Source organism: Thunnus albacares, chromosome 7, assembly GCF_914725855.1.
Source record: "Thunnus albacares chromosome 7, fThuAlb1.1, whole genome shotgun sequence".
Taxonomy (NCBI): domain Eukaryota; kingdom Metazoa; phylum Chordata; class Actinopteri; order Scombriformes; family Scombridae; genus Thunnus; species Thunnus albacares.
In genome coordinates this window covers 17,532,322-17,545,806 of record NC_058112.1, presented here as the reverse complement: position 1 = coordinate 17,545,806, position 13,485 = coordinate 17,532,322, and the positions used below count along the sequence as shown (strand labels likewise).

Sequence of the window (13,485 nt, the reverse complement as noted above, 5' to 3'; positions counted from 1 at the left end):
ATTAAAACAGGGATCATTTCACTCACCTGAAGCAGAGAGCAAAGAGGCTGTGAAATCACAGCGTCAGAGCAGCTCAACACCTGCCAATCTGACCCGCAGTGACAGGCCACGCTCCTCTTGCCCACATTAATAACACAGATAAACATAAAGCTAAATACCAGGCCATGCTCTGTTAACTTTTATGTGGTTAAGAATGATTGGCTTTTTGCTTCACTACACCAGAGGGATCAAATACCCTGGAAGGATATCAGAGTGAGAGATCCTGCTCTGTTTCTTTAACTTGTATGCATATATAATTGTCAGTGTTCCCACTCAGGGTTACCTGCAACCTCTATGGACATGTCACACACAATATTGTGTGATATGTACGTAAGTGCCTTGGCAAGAGGCTGCACTGGGACTGTTGGACTTTGTATGCAGTATGCATATAAATTAAGTTTGGATGTGGACATACAGCTTTAATTAATACCTGCCCTGTTTTTTTAAATGACACTAAAAGATAAATACTGCATTGATTATTTTTATAATTTAAGGTCAGTACTTAAGTATCGCCTATACAGCCTTTTATAGGTTTTACTGTATGTCTCAGCTATATTTTGTTCACTCTGAAAAAGTAAATTATTAAAAGAAAATTTAAATAGTAATACATATAATTATCTGTTGAAGGTTGACATTGCAAATTTGGTTTTCAGGTTCGATTAATTCCATTTAGTAAATAGTTTGTAGTCATTTTGAACGCTCATATTTTTGACTGTTGAGTTAATGCAGCTTGATTTGCTTAACTAATAGCCCTACCAAAGAACCATATTTCACAGCTTGACATTTAAAAGGGTGGAATTGAAGGTCGTTAAGAGGCAGGGGATGCGGGCAGACGTCTGCAACTGTTTGTTTACCATACCGCTCATTGGTGTCAGACTTCCTGACATTCTTGTACCTTATCTCCACTATTCTGAAGTCTGCAAACTGGTGCCAGTGAACAGGGGATGTGTGTGGGGTCTACTTCCATGGCACTGCATTGCGCTCACACCGGGACTGAGTCCAAAAGAGCCAGGCTTGTGCTTTTGAGGAGTCGGGGTCAGGAGAGATTAACCCATGTGATCCGGCAGCGCTGGGAGAAATTTGACTTGAGTGTGGAGCAGAGGTGCTGCAGAGGGCAGTGCAGGCCGGAACAGGTTCAGCCCCTGCTTGCTTATCTCTGGGCCCCACTGTCGACAAAACTCCCTTGGTCAAAGAGTGCTGAGAGTGGTGTAAAAAACGTGTTTACAACTCAAGGAGGTCAAGGGCTTGAGGACAGATTACTATTAACAGAATAATGCCACAGTCATTTAAAAAGAAAGGACGGCATGGATGCTGGTTTAGTGTGATGTTGCAAATAATCTCAGAAGATTATCTCACTTTTTCAGTTTATCATAATAACTCAATTACTATGTTACCCAACAATATTAGATAATGTTAGATGAAAAAAAAAGGTTTAATTTAAAAGTGGAACTTTAACTACAAGGTCTATTAATGTATTATTTTGAAAAACGAGCAACTTAAATGTGCATAAATTCACAGACTAGAACGATATATCATGACAAGATAGAGACGGTACACTGTCTCAGATATATTGTATTGAACTGACCTATGCTGTATGTTTAAGCAGGCACTGGCTTGCCAATGTGTAATGGTTTCTTTGTCGAGTCATTCATCATAATTTTACTGTATTTAAATATAGACTCGCAGACACATGTGAGCCAGCTGGCAAGGGTGATAATCTTTAGACCTTGAAGTATTCTTTTTTTTTTTTTTCAAACACATGAAGGATCGATTACACATGCCTGAGTAAATAGGTGACAAAAACACAGTGGAGTACTTCGCCCTATAGATCGCCGGGGCAGCTGCAAGGTTGTCAGTCACGACGATGAATAGCGTCACACTTCTTTGAGGTCTTTGCCTACTTTAGGGCCTGTGATCAGACCAACTTGGATCGCTCTGTATCCATGCAGACTAACATCAGTGACAGGTGGTCTGCTGCCTTAGTTTTAATTGCATCTCTGTAACAAACTCACTGAAGGAATGAACAAATTCTTCATGCATTACCCTGCAAGATTAGAGCGCAGTAAAACGGCAGTAGATGCCAATGAGGACTAATGTTATTTCACTGTGTGTTTCCAGTGGCTGACAGCTACAACTGACATCTCCCCTAAAGGTTTGGTGACCTCCATTCTTGCCCAAACCTGTCTAAACATACTATTTTGACATTGTTCCAGGGGTTAGCAATGTGAAGCAGCTGTTTCCCTGTATATGAGTTCAGTCTGAGCTTCACCCCACAACACCCACCCCCCCCCCCCCCTTTTTCTTACTCTCCTTCTCTCACACACAGATACAAACACAAAAACACACTGTGTCTGTCATCCCATCCTCACACACTCCTCTCTGTCTGGGTGCTTTGTCTCCTAATGTACTGCAGCTATGGCCCTTGAGAGCAATTATTGCTTCAAGTCAAACATCATTATGACCTGATCAATGAAGACAATGTAGATACATGTAAACGGGTGAATTATGGACATAGAGTGACTGATAATTTACATGAAAAAAATGTAGGCTGTATGCTAAATGTATGTTTTATTTGTCTGCTTTCATCCCTCAATTAATATGTATGACTATATGAGTTTAATTCTACAATGCTTGACAGCGTATGCTCCATAAGATAAATAATTAATAATGTTATTAATAACTAATAACAGGTTATTAAGATTATCAAGGTTTTATAGTCACAACAGGTACATTTTTTATATTTACATTTTTTTAATCTACCTATTTTGCAAAGGATGCTATATAGTTTTCCCTCAAGGTTAACATGTTAAAACATTTGCTCCGTGCTGTTTATGTTTCATGTGGTGTGGTCCTTACTTTTTGTTGCAATCCAGCATGAATTCATATTAAATGTGACTGCATCCATCAGCACCTCCCTGGCAGCGCAGTTGTCTGGCTCTCGGTGTTTAATCTATTAAAGTGCACCCTTGCCTTTTTCCATGACATTGAGAATCTGAAACTGGCTTTGAGCTGACATCATGTTTGAGGATCAGACTTCCATTGACATGGGCATACTCATATCTCCTTGTCTTATTGATGCCACGACTTTAAGGTTATTGAGCTGTATTTTGTTTCAGTTGCATAATCCCTTTCTGTAAAAGAAAAATACTGGAATTGTTTTATGTGCCTACAGTGAGAGATGTGTACACTAAACTGGACCACAAACAACTAAATGACTAATGTAGACAATAATCTATTTAGAGGAACATTTGAATTGGCAGTAAACCCATAATCTACAAGAAATTATGAATTTTATTCATTCTGTTTACTTGTTTCCACTGTAGTTGATTAGGGGCACTTTTGAGTTAAATGCAGTCAGAAAAAAGTCTGATTCACTGTGATCAGACTCTGCAGGTAAATGATACTGTAACATAAATGAATAATTCAAAAGAAATTAAAGGTAAGGGAGATTAAAGGTTCTACCTCTGACCCATATCAGATTGACCCAAAAAAAAAATCCGTAGGTTTGTGCCCTCAAGCCAATTACTGCAGGTGCTTAAATTAATCTTATACTATTTCTCTTATAGATCTGCACTGTATTGCCAGTTGATAAACAATAGTCATTGAACATGTACACAGCATATGAAATGTTATATTTGCAAGGCTTCATGTAAAAGGGTCCCTCTTTCTCAAAAACATCATAAACTTATTCAGGAAGTGATGCACAGACAGGTTTAAATATATTTTAATTAAAACCCTGAAAAGAAATATGAATATTTATGAAGAAAGCCATACATTATAACACTGAGCATCATCATTGCTGTACAGTATGTCAGGCCATCACATAACCAAAGCAATGACTGCTTATCACCAAAGGTGTCACCAAAATCAAGATAATCGTGAATCCAGCAGGACCGTCTATTTAATATTCTGCAAAGAGCTGCAAAGAAAGGAAAGTGAAAATGGAAGCAATTCCTCTTGACATTATTTCACATTTAAACTCTTTGTATTGGCACCTGCAGAAAAAAGGAACAACTGTCGGTGATGTGATTAGCCTAAGCAATGCTGTAACAAGGAGAGAAAAGAAAGCAGCAGTAGCTGGTACTTTAAAGTGTCAGAGTCTTTGTAGCAATGACTAGTTTATGATGCTGATGTCAAGCATCACACTCAATGAGGCCTTTGTCCCAGGCTGAGACCAGGGCAGTGGGAAAACTGCCCACTCTTAGTCGGCAGGCCCATCCATCTTTCCATGAGGCCTTGCCGTCCCCTTTGCATCAAAACTCTTGTGTATTAAAGATCTCTTGGGTTAATGCGCTGGAAAATTGGCTTGCATTTTTATTGGTGGAGGCCAGCTAAATGCAAGAAAAACAACTCACGGAGGGTAGAAAAGGACGAGAAAAATATCTGGAGGAGTGATTGTGGAGGGCAGGCCCTCAAGACTTGCTTCCTGTGACTCTGCTAAAAGAGAGCCCTGTCTGACATGCCAGAGATGATATTGTGCTCGGGCTGAGTGTAGCTCCATCCATTTATCATTACAGTCATAACCGGCGGTTGTTATTGCCGAAGTATTGACCTGGTCATGATGTCTGTAATAGGACATTAGAAATAAATCTAAGGAGAAAACCGGTGACGATAGAAACAAGAAATATACTATTTTCATCCTGCTTCACCTCTACAGTCAAGGATTACATCTCTTATTAAATTAATCACCTTTTTTTCTTTTTTTAAAGTTGGATTTTGTAAATCTATTTAAAAAATCAGTTCCAGATAACCCATCCATTTGCTCCAATGAGAAGTTTATCTCTGAGAGTGTTATGGACACATGCAGTCTGCTTGTGTCACCTACTGCCTCTCGTTCGTTTTGATGAAGGAGCTAAAGTCAAACCTCAGCACGGAAAACATCAGTTCGATCAATGAGTGTGGCGTGACTGACCTACTAGACACATTTATGGGTGTGGGAGGCTAATTAGGAACCACTTCCCAGGCTTGGAAAGACAAGCCCACAGAACAGCTGCTGGTCAGCACTGGACTATCCCTGGGTCAAATAGGTGGCAGCTCGTCACGGACAGTGACACAGCTATAGGTCTAGAGAGGCCAATTTACTTAATGGCTAGCCCTGAGGCTGGGGAGTCCCAGTATTTCTTTACTTGGACACTTGTAGATGACAGTGCAAGAGCCAAAACGATCCACTTTATCACAGCCAGTCTCACAGGAGATGCATGACTGGAGCTGTTTTACGGGAGAATCTTTTGTCTTTAAAAGTTAATTTAATGAAGTGCAATGCTGAAAGTTGTGGTGATAAGTTAGTTATAAAAATTGTTTACATCAATTTAATGCTACATTAATCATTATAATGTTTAACTGCATGGCGACAGTTCAAGAAGATTTTGTTTTGTCACAAGCAGCAGTTCTCAAGGGCTTTATGTCAAACCTGGTCATTGACACCAGCAATCGAAACTGCAGCTTCTTTATTTTTTTATTTTTTTTTGCGATCATGCCCCTGGGGGTCAAAATACTTTAGTCCCAGACGTCTCTTAACACACAGATGTTACAGTAACACAGGCAGGAAATCATGCCCAAACATCACCTTTGACCTCACATGTCAGCTGATCCACCATCACCTCTTTTGAAATAGACTCTCAACTTCTATAAATTACCAGATTTTCCCACCATGTCCCTCCATTCATTTTGTCTGGCTCCAGCCATTTTCCACTACAGACCCTGCGGTCAACTAATAGTGATTGCACAGTTGCTGAAAATCTGTCCCCTTGGGTTCACAGAGGTCAAAGGGCTCACACCAGGGTCAGAGCCTGTCTTTATGTCTCTTCCCACCAAAGGCTTTGTGGTGAATAGAGAGCCCCAGGAAACAAAAGCTTTCAGCAAAGACAAGCAACTTTGCTCAATACATCAGCACCTCCACTCGCTGCCGCCCTCCCTGGTAAAAACACACTTTCTAACTGAGATAATGTGAGATTGAGGGGGAACGAAATCCACAAAGACATTTAAAGCAAGCAAAGAGGAGAAGTGAAAACAGGAGAAATAGATCATTTGATCTCCTGTCCACATGTAGCATTGGAAATGCCCCTGAAAATAGATGGAAACAAGACATTCAACAGCATTACGATGCAATAGAAGACAATTTGCTGCCGTGATATAAAACTTGCAACTTGCAAATGTACAGGCACATACAATGCTTCACAGTATTTCTTTTAAATGACCACTTTTTGTAGATTAATGTAAATCTCCAGCTGCAAACTGGATTTAGCAAAAAGTTGCATCATCATGACAAGGTTTTCTACGACTCTATCAGGAACCTATAGTTTAAGTTGCTGAAACACTTTTTCTTCCTCATCTTGTTTTCTCTATCATTGCATTTGACCCTTGTAAAACTGTATCAGCAAACTAATAACCAGGCTGGCCTCTAATCTACTGCCTTTGTTCCCTTCTTCTCTTATAATGTGTTGCAGATTCCAGAGGTTGAAACTGGCAGGGAGATTTTAAGCAAATGGCATCTGGTTAAAGGTCAGATTCGGGGGGCCCAGTGGGTGAAAGGTTGAATAACTTCAAGGAAGGTAGTGATCAAGTCTTTTGGGAGATGTTTTAGACCTCGTTTTAAGTAACTTCTTATCCTACGATCCATCTAATCCTTTAGAATCTTAGAGAAAACATTTAGTGCTATTGATCATTTGTGTATCGCATTTTACAGACGCATGTTGCAGGTAAATGATTTATATTGTAAACTTTAAACAACAATTTAGTCAAAATGTTTCAGCATTGTTTTATGCTGTTACTGTCAATTTGGTATTTTATCGTTTTTGGCTGATCAGTTTAAACAAATATGGAATGTCCTCATTTTGATTTATTATTTTAACCAGCTTTTAAAATAAGAAAAAAAAAACCCTTTGCTGAAGGGATCACAGTCTCGAGTTCAAACTGCAGGTGTGTAAAATGGAACATGCACTTTTCTTCTAAATTAGGCATTGAGGGCTTGGAGAGAGCGGTAGGGAAATTAGTGGAATAACTGGTTGATTCTAACCAGATGATTGCTTCAGTTGGACACCAGAGAGTTTTCATTAGGTCTCTAATTTACAAGCCTCCCTCTGCATTCCAGCCCATGGATCAACTGCCCCAGGTCTTAAAGACCTCCTTTAGCCTTTGCCCCTTGCAAAAGTGTTTTGCGAAAGCCATGCAGTTTACAAACTGAATTATGGCCAAGTTAAACTTCAAGTGTCGAATGAATTGGTACTCTAATGTTATCTTCGTGCAACTTTTATTATTCTTAATGGTGTAAGTGGTACTATACATCCTCATCAGTCAGCTCTGTATGTGAGTTATGTTACTAAGAGCGAAAACAAGTAGGATACAGAAAACAGGCATGTACAAAGCCATGTGCAGGTGGAATTCATTGCCAGTACATATTGTTCATGATAATACTAAAGATCGGTTCAAATTTTGTTAAAACTGTATCTCCAAATATTTTAGGAACCATAATTGTGTGTGTGTGTGTGTGTGTGTGTGTGTGTAAACTAGGAAAAAATGGTGTAAGAAGTAAAATGTGAACCTGGGTGAAACTATAAATCGCCCCTGGCAGAGAATGAGAAATGTATTTTAATATCCTATTTCTTGGAATTAAATGTGTGAAAGCGCAGGATGAATAAATATATAATTTAAGAAGGTCATTCAGACAAAGATTTAAATTTACTACAAATGACTATTTATTTGTATGAAAAAGGAAAAAAAGTTTGCTATGAATTCTTGAGGAATTGTGATTGATTAATAATTGTGTCTTTGGCTTTATGTCTATTGAAACAATGACAATTTTGTTTCTCCTCCATATGTACCTAATCATTAATTCAGTGAGATGAACTGTTTTGTTTGTTGTGTTTATGTGGCTTGAGTGTGTATAAGTGTGTATGACTGTATGTGCGGTGGACCCCAGGAAGAATAGCCAGTGGTTATGCTGGTGCTAATGGGGATCCTAATAAACACAGAAAGAAAGAAAGAAAAGACTGTAAGTTGAGGCAGTTAAACCTTTACTGCAGAGGCTGCCCTTAAATACTTTTAAAACTTTTACACTTTTGACCTCAGTAACATATTCAAGGAACTGGACTTTGTATTTATTTATTAGGGACAGTGTACATTAATCAACATTAGACTGCCAATGCACGATAGTTAGCCAAGACTGACTAAATTTTAATCTACCTGAGTGTTGCAATGGCCATAATTTCACAAACCACCTTCTTAACATTTGGTCACACAATAACCTATTAATCATTTTGCATCAATCACCAATTGATAAAGCACACGTGTCACCAGATATGTCAAAGCATGTTGAAGGTGGTTGCTGATACAAACGAGTGCACATTGTGGACTGCAAGCTGTAAACTTAACAGTGATTCCATCAAACACAGTCATACTAACAGCCTATGAAAACCTGTGAACTCTCATATGGTGCTGATAAATCTGAGGTTGCTGTTAATTGTAGTTTAATTCCCATTTAATGCGGATTCACTGACAAACAACCCAAAAGCATAAAGTTTACAACTATACAGTAAAAATAGAAATAATTTAAATTGACTGATTACACTGACTGATTGAACCTGCTACAAAAACACAATATATGTTCCATTGGATGGAGTCTGTATTCTGGTTCAGTGATCATTAAAAAGACACTAAACCACCCAACAACACTGTGAAAAACAATTCTCAGTCCTTACCATTTATTGTTTAGTAGACACTTTCCTTATCTTCCCAAGTTGATTGAATCAACTGAGATTTTGTCATGCACCCATGTCAAGCTGGAAATCAAGTTTACATTTAAAAAAGAGAAATCAAGTAGAATATAGCAAAATTTTCATGATTTCTGCCACAGAGTTCCTTCATTTATAAAATAATCAAGCAAAAATAATTCAACTTTACAATCCAAGACACCGAATATCTTGATCATAACCAGCTCATAAAGTTAGAGGTGATAAAGAAACTTCAGATAAAGTTCACTTAGCAATGTTAAGCCAACGCCTGTCACAGATGTACGTGCTACATATGTTATATTTAGAAGTTCTTGTACCAAAATATTGTCGACTCCGCTGACAGCTTCTACCAAGGGCATACAGACTGTTCCTCTAACTTGAGCACCACCCTGGGTCACTCTAACAGCAAACCTTCAACAACTGTTCAGGATGTTTTCATTCATCAGATCAAGTTCACTTTGATAAATTAACCTGTGTGTGTGTGTGTGTGTGTGTGTGTGTGTGTGTGTGTGTGTGTGTGTGTGCAGCACTAAAACTATAGTACACAGGAGGAAAGAATCTATACAAACACATGTAAAAGGACACATTTTTCAGATGTAATGGCCTCTTTAAAGATTTTGTGTTAGTAATGATGATTTATATATTAACTGCTGAAAACCCATTACAATTTGCCAGAACTGACACAGTGGTAGTCTGGTTAAACACATTTGGCACAACAGATAACAAGTGTTTACACAAAATGTTTACACCATCCATAATATGAAATTCACTCGATTCAAATAGTTAAGTATAGATTGTAACGCTTTCCAATTCATCATAAGCAAATTCCAAAAATAAGCCACAGTTTTCCTGGCATGTCGCAGATGATGATGTTTGTAAACAGTGGGATGGATGCAGGCGGGCCATGTGCCTCTGCTAATGATGTTGTAGGAAGGGAGGGGAACACTATGGGAGGCCCCATGCTGCTGCTTAACTCTCTCTTAGCTGCCAGGTCATGTGTGATTAAGAGGTTTGTGTTACCTGGAGCCCTGCAGAGGAACTTTCCCCTGGAGGGGAGTTTGTCCCATCCACCTAATCTGAGGAGGCCACGAATGGATACGGCACCATTTACCGGTAGTTTTATCACTCTTTTTCCCAGGGGAACTCTCTCAGGCTTCATATTCAATTTAGTAACCAGGCAGGAGCTTACTCACCACTGTAGATTAAATGCGTTTTATACATCGGGCTTACTTTTAAATCACAGATATATACTGTGTGTATTAGAAACATTTCTGAAGGTTAAAACAGTAAAAGGAAAGCCAGCATTCATGTCACTGTTATACATATAAATTACATGATCAGTCTGACAGTGCACATACAGTGTATTCAACATTTGAGGACAGTGTAAAAAAAAATGTTGTTCATTGGAAAAAAGCTAAAATAAAAAACACACAAAGAATATACATGTACAGAAATTACTATCTCAGTGATCCACTTATAAACCTGTCAATATGTTTTAAATGAACATCCACAAAATGCTTGTCCCCTGTTTTTTTTTATTGACCACGGATAATAAATAGTCTTCAAATTGTCCCTGAAATTGTGTCCAACAGTGATTACAACTGGCATCACGCTGTGTTTGTGTGCAATGGAGCACGGGCAGAGATGAGCGGGGGTGTTGAAGAGGGATAGAGCTGAGACAGTAGTGGGTTAGGAGGTGGCATGCAGGACAAAGAAAAAGTATCACAGAGAGAGAAGTATAAGCATGACCATGCTCCTGTCCTTGTTTGTAAAATGATGAATGAGAGGACAGTGTGGTGTCGGATGTGTTATTTGAGAGTTGACTTTAAAGAAAGCAACAGTACCTAACTTCACCTTCAGAATAATTGTTTTCTGATTCTGTAAAAGGTTTGTTTACGTTAAGATTACATTACGATCATTTGAAGAACACACAATATAATGATTTCCTATCAGAAGCAAGTTCTTCAGTTATGTATGAAAACCTTTATTTATACTGACAGAATAATTGCATCAATAGAATCATCTCATCCTCACTTAACTTTATCAATAAAAGTGAATCTAAAAATCAAAATGACATGTTTTCAAATTCTAAGCCAAAAACAAAATGTTAAACTCAGTACAGACTCATTTTTTATTCGTATTTTACAAAGATTCTTCTTAATGTTTGACAATAAATTGTGTCAGGGTAACAATGTCAAAGGAATGAAATTTAATGATTACTCCAACCTCTCAGCCAGACCACTGCTGCCGGTGCCAAAGTGGTTGTGGTTCAAATAGAGAGCACTGAGGAGACAACTGATATTGTCAGCATGTTGAGTTGTTGCAGTGTTTTGAGTGGGAGAAGGAGAACCAGGGGAGCCCCAAACAGGGACGGGGCCGTGAGTTCCGCCAGCTGCACCCTGTCTTTGAGGAGGGGATGGAGAGCTTCTCATTGAGGTTGGCAAACGCTGGCTCATAAACTTTCCCCTGTCTCTCCCTTTGATTTTCCTTGGACATCTGCCTGGCCCTCCCATCAGGAATGTGCAGCAGCTGTTTGCTGCAAGTGTCTTCGCCGTGTGAACTCAGGCTTGTGCACGGGTCCTGGCTTAATGAATTGAGCCAATTCAAACTGGGTCGCCTGGGACACTGGGCCCTGGTGCATAACTCTGCTCCGGGGATGACAAGCAAGCTCAGAGAAAGAGGCTGGGAAATGTATATTATAGAGGTTAACCATTTGCCCTCATACTGTAATTGGCTTAGATTGTCTAGCAACCGGATTTGCAGGGGCAGAACCTGCGCCATGCTGCAGTGCAAAAGTTCAGCTGCAGCTGACATGATTGTGTGATCTTATGTGTGTGTGTGTTTGTGTGTTAGAGGGAGAATGTGTAAATGTAAGCCAAACGCATGGATAGACCGCAGACACACATTAAGTACACAACAAGGTGTGTGAGTTGAAATTGCAACAGCAATGCAACACAGATTTAATTTGTTTGACATTCTGTTATCCTGCAGCTTGTAGAACCGGGTAGACAGGTTGTACAGCTGTGCCAGTAAAAGTTGCGAAAGCACAGTTCTGTTGTTTTGAAAGGTTGCAAGCGTACTACAAATTTGTATAATTTGTGTTACAATAAATTTAGCACAAAATTAAATTATGCATCATTAATGATTTTGTTATATGTTCCATTTCCTGTGGAAAGATTTCAATGGGACATTTCTTGTGTCTGGCTTTAATTGGCATAGATACATATAATTCTTTCTGCAAACTGATAAACTTTATGCAATTTATGTGATAGATAGAATTCCCTCATGCAAAAAGGAATTCCTCTTTATTTTCCCCTCTTTACTTTTTTTTTTTCCTAAGCCAAAGAAAGGTCCAGACTTTACTCACAATGCTCATCCAGACTTTAGACTACGACAGACAAGAGGATTACTGATAATGTGGACAGTCTTTATTCAAAAAGAGCTGGCAAACATGACTGAGTTGACTGACGGGGAGAAGAATCTGATGCTGCTTGTTTGTTTGAACGAGGAGATTAAGGAGAGCGAGAACACAGAATTCAGGAAAGTAAATACCACTGAGAGATTGCCATCATTGTCAAACCAGTGAGGCCCACTCTTCAGAGCAGTTGCACCATTTGCTTTATTGTAACCAGAAGAGTCTTTCTTTAACACTAGTCATAAACCCTCGACTGTTAATAGTTTAAAAAAGAAAAAAACAACACATAAGCATGTAGTTTATGATATTTCCTAGGAGGGCATGTCTGAATACTGAAAAGGCCCCCATGTTCATTTGTTTTGAATCTTGCCATTATTTTTTTTCCTTGTGTATTCCTGTATGACCGGCCACGCAGCACAGTGAGGGGAACTCCATGAGCCATGATGAGTTGTTTAAAATCTAATCAGAAACTAACAAGTCCCTGGTTATTTGTTTCAGCCTCAATACTTGAGAGTTCCCAGATGTTGTGGAAGGTAGGGAGTCGATTGTTTATACAGCGGCGAATCTCTCCCAAACACACACATTCTATCAGCCTTCATGGCTATCTATCAAGGGAGGCACAAGTTACAGTTTTTCTGAAGTCAGGCAGGCACAAAAGCCCTTCAGCAGCAAATTACAACTCCCACCCCACCTGCTGAAGCCAGCGTGCTGGCGGCGCAGTGTTCAGACGGTAACCTGCCTCCGATCGATCGGTTGTTGTTGCAGCTGTGCTCTGGTTGATAGTTTATTTAAGCGGCTCCACATGCTTGTTGAGGGGAAGGCAGCTGAATACATAAAACAGGCTCTCAGAACCACTTTGTGGTCCGGCTAAGAGTAAATGGAATAATAAAAACCAAATGGTTTCATCCCATGTTGTAGGCTCATAAATCCAGGAAGTTGCTTCTTACCTTTATGATCCGACGCATGTAGCATGTTAGTTTTTGTGGGATGAGTAGTGGGTTTACTTTAAGACAGTATGTCTTTTCAGCTAAATGAGCAAAAAATGTAGATCTGCTCAACTGTGACTGTTTCATCTGTATTAACTACTCATAATGCATCTCATGTAATAATCCTTATAAACAGAGAAGTGATGTGTTTCATTTGACAACATTTTTTAAAATAATGTACATTGAAGTCGTTTCAGCCGCAGATCATTGCAAGTGTCAAATTTCAGCAGTCTACATTTAAATGTACTGTGTTTGTCTATGAAGTAACTATTAAGTACACAATATTGACCATAATAATATCAGAACATAGAGGAAC

General features: G+C 39.1%; 1 protein-coding gene across 1 annotated transcript in view; it reads left to right on the top strand.

Moving 5' to 3' along the window:
- nr2f2 (nuclear receptor subfamily 2, group F, member 2) overlaps positions 1–13,485 on the top strand; it is a 146,627-nt gene that overhangs the window by 79,247 nt on the left and 53,895 nt on the right. The window contains exon 3 of the mRNA XM_044355800.1: positions 6,486–6,540. Coding sequence (XP_044211735.1) covers positions 6,486–6,540 — 55 coding nt within the window. The remainder of the gene's footprint in view (positions 1–6,485; positions 6,541–13,485) is intronic.